The sequence below is a fragment of the Astatotilapia calliptera genome, chromosome 12 (assembly GCF_900246225.1).
Source record: "Astatotilapia calliptera chromosome 12, fAstCal1.2, whole genome shotgun sequence".
Taxonomy (NCBI): domain Eukaryota; kingdom Metazoa; phylum Chordata; class Actinopteri; order Cichliformes; family Cichlidae; genus Astatotilapia; species Astatotilapia calliptera.
The window spans coordinates 25,835,068-25,849,615 of NC_039313.1; the positions used below are offsets into that span (position 1 = coordinate 25,835,068).

Here is a 14,548-nt window from a genome sequence, read left to right on the forward strand (position 1 = left end):
TATTCAGTATTTACTGTGTGATGGAAAAAAAACAGACTGGAGGGGGGGGAAAAAAGAGCAAGAAACTTTCGAGAAAGAGAGAGGAGTATGGGGAGAAATCTGTGTGTCCTCTGCCTAAAACATTCTGTCTTGCTGCAAGCTGACATTGATAATTTCATGGCACCTCAAACATAGGAGCCCCTATAGCTACATCTGTCAGAAGAGATTAGGGACTTGTGCTTATGTGTGCCTTTTAACATCCTTGGAGGGTAACATTGTTCAAATTAACGTGATGAACAGTTTCTTGACAGATACCTGCGATAGTTCTGAGAAAGAAAGAAAGAAAGAAAGAAAGAAAGAAAGAAAGAAAGAAAGAAAGAAAGAAAGAAAGAAAGAAAGAAAGAAAGAAAGAAAGAAAGAAAGAAAGAAAGAAAGAAAGAAAGAAAGAAAGAAAGAAAGAAAGAAAGAAAGAAAGAAAGAAAGAAAGAAAGAGGGATCCTTTTAGAATAAAAAGGCACAGATAGATGTGGCAAATATTATCACTGGGTATGCATGAAAATAACCTATATAACCTAAATGCCTCACCTGCTTTCAGGGAGTGTTGAATGACAAGTTTAATTTTAATAAGGAACACAAAAACACTCAGAAGGGGAATACATATGTACATATCTGATGTATATATTGTTTTCTATTCCCAAGGTCAGAGGTTTTTTTATGGTTTAGAAAGTAACATAAGCCTTCTACTTTTTTCATAAGAAAAAAAACATGTTTAAAAATACTGCGGGCACTATTTTCTTTTCTTTTACGAGAGGGTTTTGCATTTTCTTGCCACCTTAAAGCAGACGAACTTGAGTGGCATATGTGGAAAGCATTACCCATTGCCGTACAAGACTGGGGACTGCAGTCAGAAAGTTTGATAGCACCAGAGGTTTTACACAGATTTATTCAAACAGAAGATGACTAAGGGGAAATATTCCTCTTTACCAGACACATGCCACAATTCTGTCAGACATTTTGTCTTGAACTAAGCCCTGTGGGATGGAGAGAGAGAGGGGAGAGCAAGTTTATTTTAAGGATCCCTATAGCTTTGTCAAATCCCGGATTTGACTTTCATAGGGACTCTCTTTACGCAAGTTCCAGTGTTTTATAGAAGCCTTATGCATTTCTGCTCAAGGGTTGTATAATACCCAAGCTCATTAAACAGATTTCAGTTTCCAAAGATTTTTAAAGATGACAAATGTTTTCTGAGGGAACTGGGCTGACCAGATATTCCTTCAAGTCCTAAATATTAATGGTCTCATTTTCACTCTTAAGTAAGAAATAAAGAATGTACTACACCGAGACCACACAATATGTTGTAGGACATTTCATAGTAGTGGGAGAATGACTCAATCATGCCTAGAGGGATTAACAAAGTTGAATCACTAAGGCAATGACTGCAAGAGAAAGTAAGCAAAAAAATACAGATTCCAATTAGATAGATAAGCAGAATGCGAGGTATATTGCCCTATTTTGTATGTCTGCATGCTAAAGGATAAAAATGGCCCACAGCTGCTACTCCGTTCAACGCAAAACAACTTCATAAAGAATTTCACATTTAGTGCATTTCTTACAAACACAAACAGCATTAAAGCAAATCCCCACATTATTGTATTACTGGGGCAATATGCTCTCCCCAAAGCTGTTAATGAAAAGGCATTTACTCTTCACACCAGGGCTCGCAAGAAATGAAATGACTCTCATTTCTCGCGAGTTTCTTACCGAGCAGTTTTGAGCCGATACCTGGAAAATGATCACAAACAGGACTGTAGCTGTTGTTTGAACTAAGAGCTACTCTGACCCGCCTTGATCCAATGCAATTCTTTTCTTTTTCATTGCTTTTGCAAAAATGACAGGAAATGTATTTCTCTGAGAAAAATAAATAAATAAATAAATAAATGAAACACTTGAAATTTGAAGCAAAAAAATTTTGTGGGGAGAAAAAAATACGGTTGAATTGCCTTCTTAGAATCGTCTTGTCTCGACTAAATAATGTTCACAAACAATCTCAGCCATTGTAACATTTTCTACGCTGACAAAGAGGAATGTAATTACAAAGCCTTACCAGTATTAGTTTAACGTATTTGCTGCTTCTTACTGGACAAATGATAGAGATGGATGAAAAATTATGAGCCTATTTAAAATATTACAAATTAGAGGTGCAAATAACCTGTTATACTATGTCATCTTAAATGTAAATGAATGTAAATCTGCAGTACAATCCTTTTAAAAGTGCAATTTGATAAGAAGAAATCTTAATAGGATGTTTAAGAGCCGTTTTCTGCTTCTTTGGTGTATGTACGCAGATGTAAATGTCAGATCTATCAAACTGCTGGACTGATAATTAAACTTTCATTTGCTATGGTGTAACACGTCCTTATTAACAGCGTGTCAGCTGTGAAAGCTAACTAAGTGAATATGTGTCAGTGCAATTTGTTAGTATTATCTCTGAGCCGTCCCTTGTTTGTAGAAGGAAAAAGGCCCAATGTAAGAGTCATTGCATATGATGGCGCATATCTAAAAATGTCAGCTTACCACACTATTAAACATTAAAGGTGAAAGCTTTATATCACGCTCCACCTTGCACTGCAATTATAAATATAACCTATATATAACCTATCTGTACCTTTATGCATCTCGCCATCTCCTCTATCTGTTTCAAGAGCACTGGACGTAAAATGAAAGCTTTGCTTTTTCCTCCCTGTTTGTTAAAAAGCAGTTACTGTAACGGAGCATTTTCCTTATTTGGAAAATGCTCCGTTACTTAACAATGTCTTGCAGTAGTGTGATAAAATCGGGATAATCAATTATCAATTGATGTTGTGGGCTATTTACTCTGGAGTATGGACTGCAACCCACAAACACATTAAGCTGGTGCCGGATGGCAATAAATCAAACAAATTGTTCAAAAAGGATTTACACATTAGTCTTCACTGCATTGTGCTTACAGGAATAGGCACAATGGGCTTTAGCCCCCAATCTATTCTGAATGTTCAAAGGGAAAAGCTGATCAACTCAAAGTACAAGTCTCTTACTCTGGAGAAGGATGTGACATTTTACCATTTGTCTGAGTCATCATGTTTACCTGATCGCACTATTAAATGAAAGTGTTTAGCATTTATTTGAAAACTTCACAGAGGATGTCAACTGGCTGTACCTGCAATGCTGGCAAATATTTCGCTGATTCCAATCAGCACGTACTGAGGGATCTGCCACCATATGGCCAAATCTGCCGCGTGGTAGATGACGCTCCCAAGCATCTGGTCAATGGTACCATTGGATTTGACGATCTCCAGGCGCTTTGTCTCCAAAATACCTGATGGGGTGGACCCAGAAAACAGTGCAAGGAAGAACAATTAACTAAGGGGAAAGCAAAAAAAAACAAGACCTAAAATTTATTACACACACACACCAATTACCCATGCTAAATATAGCATGGGTAATTTGAAAAGGCTTATATATTTTGGAAAGGATACTTTAAAGTTCGTGACACCAACATACAGCAAGAAGCTGCCAGACTTAGAGTTTTCAACACTGAACAGTCCATTAAGGATTTAGCTAATTTTAAGGCTAGCCTACACTTCATTAAGATCACATCTGCACGCTTCTATATTCTGGCAGCTGGTAATGGGACGGTGCAGATGATTCAATAATAAGAACCAGGCAGTTGTCATCAACTGCCGCTGCTTCCTAAAAGCTTTATTCGATAGCTATTATCATGTAACCAGCGGCTATTTCCAGATAACTCCCAGAGACAGCCTCCTATCATAACTGCACTTAATGCTATATTTGAGAGGAGTTGTAGCCTTGTAATCCGGATATCCTATAATACCAGCTGTCCATCTCGAACAGCACGGCCACTGAGCTGCCCCGAGCAAGTCGCACTCTATAAACGCACACATCTCTGCTCCCCCCCACCCACCCTAACTAAATATCACACAACAGACAACCCAGCGTGATCCCTGGAAACTCTGCTCCAGCTTTTCTGGAAAAAAAAAAAAAAAAAAAAAGGAGAAAGAGGGCGAGAAAGAGTGAGAGAGAGAAATGCTTTGGGTGCAATAGCCATTGAGCTTTAACCAAATGAGATCAGACATAAAGTGAGAAAAGTGAGACAGCATGCTAAAAAACAAACAAACAAAAAAACAACAGAAAAGACGATGTCAGCATAGTTTTTGAGAGCTGGTCAGCATGTGGCCAAAGTCTGGGAGCGTTGTACATAAATGATCAGAAACAGTCCACTGTCTACTTAGCAGCATGCCTTCAGTAGTCCCTTTTCACTGCATGGGTAGTCCACCTGTCCTTGTACCACGTGTGTCAGCACATACAGCTTCACTGTGTAAAATACTGCTGCACCAATCCAGACAAATACACAACAAGATGAAAGAGATGCTACCGCCGAGGAGCAGCGGTGTGGCGTGCCGGCAGTGTCATGTGTGACAACTATCTAGTCTGTGGATAAAAGGTGCCACACTTGGACATTCACAGCTATCCATCTGTCAGTCTTTGAACTTCATGATTTTAGCTTTTGGACCGCTACAGATAAGCACCGAGTAAAGTCAACTTAGAATGCAGCTTGAAATGTAATAACAGTGTAAGGCAGCTCCCAGGAGTCAGTGTGCGTAACTGAACAAATGTGAATCGAGTCAGTTCTGGGGATAAACGGTGCACAGGCTCTGCAAATTACTGCTGTCTGAATAATTATTCAAATAAGCTGCAGATGCAATATCATTATACTGCATCTCAGTAATTCACTTTACAAAGCATATTACTGTAAAACTTTGACAGAGTCCTCCAATTTGTCTCCTGGAATCCAGGTCAGAAATTTGTCGCACACGAGTTGTGTACTCATCTGTCCAATTCCCACACCATAAACACATTCTCTCCACTCCCAGAACTCAAAACAGCCTTCTGCAATATTCTGAGTTTATTTTGCCTGAATTTAAATGCAAGTGCTGCACTTTATTTCAGTGAGTCGAATGGAAAAGCAAACAGCTAACCAGCTTTGGAACATGAAAATGAAAATATTAGAAGGACCTTTACTTGTCAGAAACCTCACATCCTCTGATATTTAAACTGAAAAATAAACACTACGGATTTGGTTAATAATCATTCTACCGCATCAGGTTGATTGAAAAAGATTTGTTTGATGGTCTTACTCTGCCAATCAACACTAGAACATTTGAGGACTCTACAGTCTTCTTTTTACACTCACTGTTTTGATGAGGTGAGCTTTAATTTATTAAGTTGCTGGGTTTGGGGGGTTTGTTGTGTTTTTTACACATTCTGCTATCAGATGACCATAAAGGAGCAAGAATAAACAAGTTCATCATACGTGGAGATAAGACCAGTTTGTAAAAACAGACGTAAAACATACCATAAAATAATCGTGAGCTAATGTTATGACACTTCGGTTGTGATTTGTTGAAAACTGTAGAATCGGCTTGCTTGTGCTATATAAGGATACAAAGCATGCTTGTCGTGGAAACTGTTGTTAAGACATTTGACTACAAACTCAAAAATGAAATGAAATGAGATGAAAGAACGGCCAGTTCTACAGAGATTCCCTCACAATTATCCCCAACAACTGCTGTTTATTTTCATTAAGTGCATTATTCCCCATCTATAAAACCACACTAGTCAATATCTAAGGATCACTAATAGTAAAATATGTTCATTTTGCACATTTGCATTTCTGTGTAAGAAAAAGTGGAGCGTTTGTGGAATACAATGTAGACTGATTGGCTTTTCTTCCTGCCTTCATGCTCGAAACATTTTAGCCTGGATGCACTGACAGGCCTGGCTGAAGCTTTCGAAAACAATCTACAGACTGGAAAAGAACACGACTGAGCACGGCTGGTGCAGTCACACAGGACTAAAAAGTTAGATGCCACAGCGCTCTCTATAAGCTACTGAGTGAGGGGGGACAATATCTGCTGCTTTTCCTTTGCCAGATGGAAAGTCATGGGATTCTGGAATAGACTATAAATCTGTGACAAACCATCTTTCGAGTCCCACATAAAGCAACCCCAGAATAGCAAGAAAAATTAAAAAAAATAAAGTTCAGTGACCATATTCAAGTCATGTCAGTGAAGCGGCTTTGTATTAAAGCCATGTTACCAAAAGTAATGAAAATATAGATGAAGTAGATGTGGCACTGGAACTGCTGATTGTATGTTCCATCTGCCACAGAAAATAACACCCAACTTTGCCTTTTTACTTTGTTGTGTTTGTACTATTTAAGTGACATGTACAGAGAACTCGGCTGCGGGTGCACTCACCCGCTGCCACGGCCGAGCACATGACAAAGAACATCCCTACTGCGATCCTTTTCAGGGAGGAGGGCAGCAGGCCGCGCCGTTTCAGGATTGGGTCCACCACTTTGTCCTTCAGGGGAATCAGCATGATAATGAGCACTGCGTCAAACATGGTGAGCCAAGCAGGCGGGAAGCGGAACGTCATCTGGGGAATCCAGGGGGAGAAACATGGGATGAAAGAGAACAAAAGGCAAAAAAGTATGAAAACTACACAGTTCGCCAAATGTTTGCATTCACTGGAGTCTGTGCATCCTTCAGACTTGATACTGCTCTGGCACCCCCAGGTGGTCAAAAGCAAAACATGAAGCAATTTAAAAAACAAAACATAAATAGCATGTATAGTAATGCAAGCAGGCAGTCAATACCGAATAAATATTCAGCTTATTATTCACAGCCGTAGCAGCAGCAGCACTAGTATTAATAGGATTCATAAGTTCTCTTTTTTACATTCCAATCTATTAAAGCTTAAATGTGAGACAAAATTGACAAAACTGATTCTGAATTATCACGATAAAGCGTAATCTTTGGAAGGAATAATTGCACTGTGTAAACAGACTGGATGACATATCAATCAAACAGAAATTCCACTATAAGCATACAAAGTATTTACAAGTTGAGGCAATATCTCACTGACTGAGCAGTGTAACAGTGCAGACTGCTGGAGCAGAGTTTTTTTTTGCTTGTTTTGTTTTGTGCAATTCAAATTCCAAGTGCCATCTGAGCTCCTGATGTGTCTCTGGTTTAACACTTCTGATAGGATCATTTATTCTCAAATTGAATTTCCATTTCTTAGAGCGACCGCTGGCAATCTGTACGCAGCTCCTTAGAGAGTGTTTTTCTCTCTTGTTTGTACATTATCATATTCAAAATGATAGGAAGTGCTAAATGAGACTTCTTCTTTGCCAAGGCAAGGCTGGCATGAATGACTGAGGTGTCTCAGCAGGCCCAAATCTCACAAATCTCCGTGTGTTTTTTTTTGTTTTGTTTTCTTCCCCACTTCCCCAAAACAAAACCACACATACACACTGTATACTGATTTAGCAATTTGGGAAATGATGAAGACTTATTGCAAGATTTATATTTTCTGCTGCTCTTTATCTTGAGAAAATTGGATAGTGCCACCATTTAGGGATCAAAAAGTATCCCATAAAAATATGGTTGCACATGGCAGGTTGTGAGCATTTTAGCCATTATTTCCCTAGACCACCCTTTAGATCAGCATGAAACAAGATTTATTGAAGCATGCTTTTAATATATGCAATAATATTACATTTGAAATATGTATTCATTTTTGTCTGTTAAAAGGTAAAAGTTGGCTTGGGGTTAATGTGGGAGTCACGAAAGCAGTAAAATTACACTATTAGGTGTTTGGGAACACATTACATGCAATTATAATTTCAATAAGAATGCTCTGTTTTTCAGCTACAAGTACTGTTACATTTAAGGAGAGGAAGAGCCTTTAATCTTTCATAAATGATAGTATAGGATTCTTTTATCACATGCTGTCATGAGGCACAGTACAGGGAGTGCAGAATTATTAGGGAAGTTGTATTTTTGAGGAATAATTTTATTATTGAACAACAACCATGTTCTCAATGAACCCAAAAACTCATTAATATCAAAGCTGAATGTTTTTGGAAGTAGTTTTTAGTTTCTTTTTAGTTTTAGCTATTTTAGGGGGATATCTGTGTGTGCAGGTGACTATTACTGTGCATAATTATTAGGCAACTTAACAAAAAACAAATATATACCCATTTCAATTATTTATTTTTACCAGTGAAACCAACATAACATCTCCACATTCACAAATATACATTTCTGACATTCAAAAACAAAACAAAAACAAATCAGCGACCAATATAGCCACCTTTCTTTGCAAGGACACTCAAAAGCCTGCCATCCATGGATTCTGTCGGTGTTTTGATCTGTTCACCATCAACATTGCGTGCAGCAGCAACCACAGCCTCCCAGACACTGTTCAGAGAGGTGTACTGTTTTCCCTCCTTGTAAATCTCACATTTGATGATGGACCACAGGTTCTCAATGGGGTTCAGATCAGGTGAACAAGGAGGCCATGTCATTAGTTTTTCTTCTTTTATACCCTTTCTTGCCAGCCACACTGTGGAGTACTTGGACGCGTGTGATGGAGCATTGTCCTGCATGAAAATCATGTTTTTCTTGAAGGATGCAGACTTCTTCCTGTACCACTGCTTGAAGAAGGTGTCTTCCAGAAACTGGCAGTAGGACTGGGAGTTGAGCTTGACTCCATCCTCAAGCCGAAAAGGCCCCACAAGCTCATCTTTGATGATACCAGCCCAAACCAGTACTCCACCTCCACCTTGCTGGCGTCTGAGTCGGACTGGAGCTCTCTGCCCTTTACCAATCCAGCCACGGGCCCATCCATCTGGCCCATCAAGACTCACTCTCATTTCATCAGTCCATAAAACCTTAGAAAAATCAGTCTCGAGATATTTCTTGGCACAGTCTTGACGTTTCAGCTTGTGTGTCTTGTTCAGTGGTGGTCGTCTTTCAGCCTTTCTTACCTTGGCCATGTCTCTGAGTATTGCACACCTTGTGCTTTTGGGCACTCCAGTGATGTTGCAGCTCTGAAATATGGCCAAACTGGTGGCAAGTGGCATCTTGGCAGCTGCACGCTTGACTTTTCTCAGTTCATGGGCAGTTATTTTGTGCCTTGGTTTTTCCACACGCTTCTTGCGACCCTGTTGACTATTTTGAATGAAACGCTTGATTGTTCGATGATCACGCTTCAGAAGCTTTGCAATTTCGAGACTGCTGCATCCCTTTGCAAGATATCTCACTATTTTTGACTTTTCTGAGCCTGTCAAGTCCTTCTTCTGACCCATTTTGCCAAAGGAAAGGACGTTGCCTAATAATTATGCACACCTGATATAGGGTGTTGATGTCATTAGACCACACCCCTTCTCATTACAGAGATACACATCACCTAATATGCTTAATTGGTAGTAGGCTTTCGAGCCTATACAGCTTGGAGTAAGACAACATGCATGAAGAGGATGATGTGGACAAAATACTCATTTGCCTAATAATTCTGCACTCCCTGTAGATATACAACGTGGCTGTTTCTGAGAGCGCACAACTGTGTGAATTGCAATGGCCATTCAGTTTGGGAGAAGCCACCACACGCTTCCAGCAAATGTCTGCAGCCTCTTTTGTGTACTCTACGCAGTTCTGCATTTTCAAACATTAGTAGTAGTAGTAGTAACCCAGTAGCAGTAGTAACCCAGTGTTTTTGTTTACATTTGGACTGTGAATTGACAAAATAAATAAATAAAATAAAAATCTATTTGCTGTAAAACATCATGCATGGCTGATCATTATCACATTTCGGGCTTCAACTGGCTTTCACATGAATCCAATTTTGAGATTCAAGTTTTCAGACTTGCAACAATGATCCTGTGCGCATAAGCTCAAGGGACACATGTTAATGTGTGACTCAAATTTCAGCATCTAAGCATTACGATCGTTTGCAAATATCACAGAATTTTCTTTACACCTTAAGATCAGAGTTTGTACATACGCCTAACTTAATACTGAGATATTGAGAGATTTTAAAAACAAGTTTTTAAGAAATTAAAAAAACAAATTTAAAGACAGAAGAACAATGGAACAAATAATTTTAGATCACTGCAAAGCATTTCTGAGATAACTGCAGAAACATATACTTGATTACTATGTCCAAGTTGGTGTGAGACGTTGGGGGGATTTCTAAACCATGTAATGAAGTTTCCTGCAGCTTCACTGCTCTAACCCTTATAATCTATTGTAACAGATTAGAAAAAAAAAGCTTATAGAAATATGTAATCTCTGCAGACGAATAATACATTGTTTATCCTCTGAACGAGTAACAGGGCATGAAGTATTGAATTTATTGTGGGTTACCATTAAAACAGTTTTAATTTTAAAATGTGATTTTCAAATTCACGTAGTTTTGTTTTCAAATTGCCAATCAAACCCAAAAATAAAGCAACTAGTCAAAAAATTACTCTAAATTCATAAATTGTAACCTCAGAGTAGTAGTTATAGTAGTATGGGTGCCATTTCTCCAAAGAGACAGTTTTTGTTCAGGTTGGCCACTGAAATGTGTCAGGTGAGACGAGACATCTATTCTCACTTCCCTTTTGATAATGACAAATGTCGAGGCCGGTAGCAGGAAGGGCCTAGTTCCATTTTTTCCTACCAGATAAACGGTGCACTTAGGAAAACTTTGTAGAAATGTAGTTCTTAAACACAGTTGTAAACATGTTACACAAGTAAACAAAGCCATGTAACATAGTTTCACGATGTTCCAAGTCGAGTATTTTTGTGGCTTTTCAAGAGCACTAACTCAGACTGCGAGGTTTACCGACAAGTGTTTCACTTCACAATTCTGTGAAGTCGGTACACTTCACAATCACCTCAAGCATGCCTGTTCAGAAATATGAACAGACTTACTGCACTACATAAGCTGCTGTTACTACTCAAGTTAATTTCATTGCTTTTGAACCTTTTGATTTTCAGTCATCAAAGCACCGCAGCGCTCAACATCTAATCTACTACAGTTGTCCTGATAGACAAGTATTGGGCGTGTATCACATAGGCACAAATGCCTGAGCACTGGTTCCTCCATTCCTTGCTGGACCATTTACTGAATGTCACTCCACTGGTCCTTCCCTGCTACCCAATTTTCTCTATTTTCTAGTGCCACTATAAAACGAAAACTTAAATTTGCCAAACTGAAAATAGAATCAGGCAAAGTGAGAGACAGGTATACCAGCAAAATTTGCCAAACAGAAACAGGTGGAGGCGCTGCTGTGGTGAGATACAATGCCAGCCAGTTGCTAATCTGTGAGGTATTAGTCTATGAAGTTCTCACTTAATCCCCGTTGCATTATCAGCCTTTGCTGCTGCCTCCAGCTGTTGTGTGTCAGTGGCCTACTGACTCCTTTAGTTTCAGCAGTAAAAAATATAGATCAAAACCACTTGTGAGAAAGCAGGCTAGAGCTCCACGCTGTTATGTTTAACTACAGAGAATTAGAGAACAGTTAAGAGTGCCACAGCACAAATCAAGTCAGAGCACACTGGCACTAAAATTGTTAATTAAACAGGAAAGAGGTGCAGGAGAGTGTCTCCACTTCAGTTTACCTTAGAGAAGTCAGAAGTGCTGTTTGGGGTTGTATCAGGAATCTTCAGATGGAGGCTCTGCAGGATGTACGTTGTCTGCATCTGTAATGCGAAAAGGAGATTAAAGTCTCAGCGTGAAGTCGTTCTCCACTTTGTGATCACCAGGGTGTCTGGTGCACACCATTCTTCTCCAGTTTTGACACAAACAATGTTTTACCTGATAATGTGTGCACATTATCTCTTGTGTTCTCACTTTGCATTTCTCATCATGCGCAATACTGTGTTAATGTTTGGATCTAACTTTATATCGGCTGATCTTACCTGAAAGTATACAGTCCAGTACGGAATAAGAGCAAAGAAAACCGGAAGGACCTTCACCAGTGCTTTGACTTCCTCTACTTTCTCTTCAGGAAATTTCCCTCCGTAAGTCACTTTGGCACTGTCCAGTAGTGCCGGTTTGCTGTTTCACAGGAAAAATTTAATAAACATAAACCTGATTGAAATAGTTTAAAAATACAGTGTAATTAATGGCATAAAGCAAAAATAAATCCAGAATAAACTAGAATTGGTCTGTGCTCTTTAAGTGGGAAATTAACCAGCCTTTTATGTGAATCTCTCGGCCTTTAACAACAGCACTTCTAGAGATATGAAAGAAACTTTTTTTCTAAAGCCTATAATCCCCATCTCTGGAGAAAATGTCTTAATAAGAAATTCTTGAAAGGCAGCAGGACTGCCCAACTTAAAATATTCAATGTCAAGTTTATGAGCTAATAGTGCTACTTTGGTTCAAAGTCAAGTATCCGCACTTCAGAATAACTTAACCACATGGAACGAAGATGAATGCCTGAACCAATGGGGGGAAAAAAAGAATTATACAGGTGGATCAAAGGAGGTTTTAACATAAAGCTCTACCAATAAAATAGAGCCATTTTATTCCACTGGTTCACAGTCACCATCCAACTAACGTCACTACACTACTTTAGGAAGCTGTCCCACTGAGACTGATCTGGGTGTGCTTTGTTTGTATATGTATTTAATTACTGTATGAAATGTCACTCTTACCGGAGCAGGTTTGGCTCCACTGGTTTCTGTGAACAGCAGGCAAAAGCCAGGATCTTGAACATGTCAGTAAAGGCACTTCCATCTGCGGGCTTGTTGATGAAAACCATACGCCCCAGGAGAAAGACCAGGAAAGAGATCCCAAGGCACACAGTAGGAAGGATGTAGCCAACCTCAAAGCTAACGTTTTGCTGGATGTAGGCCACACCTCCCAGTGACAGAATGGCACCCAAGTTAATAGACCAGTAGAACCAGTTGAAAAATCTGCGAGTGGCCTCTGGTCCTCTGTCTTTGACCTGCGAGCACACAAAGCACAGGGTGACGTTTTTTCTTTTCTTTAATCCAAACAAAAAGAGCGTGTAAGAAGAGTAAGTGTACTCTGAACTTTGCAACAGTGGTTTGTCATGAGTTTGTAAGTTAACTACCAGCATCTGATTGTTATAAAAAAATAAGTGAAGTCACAAGTCGTCTGATATAAAAGATTAGGTTTCAAAGCCAAGAAACAGGGTTTAAATTGATTTAAACTATGGCTGCATGACTCAAAGCTATAACATATAGTACAAAGTACAGTTTGTAAAAACCTAAAATGATCAAAACACAACCGTGAACTGTCACTAACAAAGAGAAACAGTGATCACAAGCTGAATACCAATTTGCATGAGTCAACACGTTTGCCACATTTATGGTAAAATATACATAGCAATACTGTGCAAACTTTATAATAACTTTATCATTTTATCATCTCAGCTGAGTGAAATGAGCAGAACAATAGAAGCAACGTTTTCTTTATTCTTTATCTGCTTATTGTAGTTTTTAGCATTCTTTAAAAGGTTACAATTAAAGGTTATAATATTGGCTTAGTAACGCTTCAATAGCTGTCTATGCCAACACATAATATTATCATCCGATCCATCCCACATACAGTTATTCTTTTGAGTGAAAAGATTTTCTCAATTCCTGATGGATATGTCGCTTATATACAAGCACAAAAGATGCTGGTACAGCTAAAACATGCTGAACATAAGGTCAATATATTCAGCATAAATTTTTCTGGGGTTCATCAGTGCATTTGTGCAGAGTCAGTTATGAAAGTAATTCCCTCATGGCATAGCTGGAAAAATAAATTCTTGTCAGTTGTCTGAAATTACTGGGATTTCTGCAATGATTAATCATAAAATGTTGTCCAGGCTTCATATAGGTCACAATTATAGTAAACACAACTTAACTAAACTCGCAACTCTGTGTGAACCTCAGTGGTATCCAATTAAGAAAATGATGCTGGGTGGTTGTTGGGGTGCCCCCCATATAAAAAAGGCATAAAAGTCTGACTTTTGATTGTTAACATAAACGATGAACACCTCCCTCTCGATTGTAAAAGCATTTAGAGATATATGAAGCTACAAAAGGCTATAAAAGCTTTTTTCTAAAGACCTGAAGCAAGACTATAGTTACAAAAACATTTAAGTTACCTGAAATAAAAACTAAACTTAACGCAAAAAGTAGGAAACTACAAGAGGAACTATGTTTTAGTCTTTGTCAGAGCAACACACATTAGAATGTTTTGGTGTAGTGTGAATACATGACACAGAAATTGTGTTTTTATAGTGATACTTCTTCTAAATTTCTTGAATATTTCCCTGACAAATACCCCTACATAATGAAAATTCAACTAAATATGAATAAACTCTCAACACAAAATAAAACTAATGAAATATTTACAATTAAAATAAATCTGTCTCCGAGTGGTAACACCTGTAGATATTTCCACAACTGGATAACAGGGTTCAAGGGAAAACACACTACTAGCAAAACAACCAGACCCGGCCATTAGTTGGAAAGCTTAGAAGATCTACAAATTTTTAATGACATTTCTAGATCAGTGATGCATGAAGAGATTTATCAAAAGGTGGACAACACCATCATCCCAACTTTAAAGTCTGGTTGAACCAACATCATTGTTTGGATAGCTTGTTATCACTGAATTAAAGAGCAGCTGTCTGTGTTTTAAAGGAAAG

At 38.6% G+C, this 14,548-nt stretch overlaps 1 protein-coding gene across 3 annotated transcripts in view; it reads right to left on the reverse strand.

The window, feature by feature from the left end:
- slc15a4 (solute carrier family 15 member 4) overlaps positions 1 to 14,548 on the reverse strand; it is a 33,374-nt gene that overhangs the window by 12,719 nt on the left and 6,107 nt on the right. For all 3 annotated transcript variants that reach the window (XM_026188530.1, XM_026188529.1, XM_026188527.1), the window contains exons 3-7: positions 12,537 to 12,829; positions 11,796 to 11,934; positions 11,496 to 11,576; positions 6,297 to 6,477; positions 3,176 to 3,334 (exon numbers count right to left, since the gene is read on the reverse strand). In XM_026188530.1, coding sequence (XP_026044315.1) covers positions 3,176 to 3,334; positions 6,297 to 6,477; positions 11,496 to 11,576; positions 11,796 to 11,934; positions 12,537 to 12,829 — 853 coding nt within the window. The remainder of the gene's footprint in view (positions 1 to 3,175; positions 3,335 to 6,296; positions 6,478 to 11,495; positions 11,577 to 11,795; positions 11,935 to 12,536; positions 12,830 to 14,548) is intronic.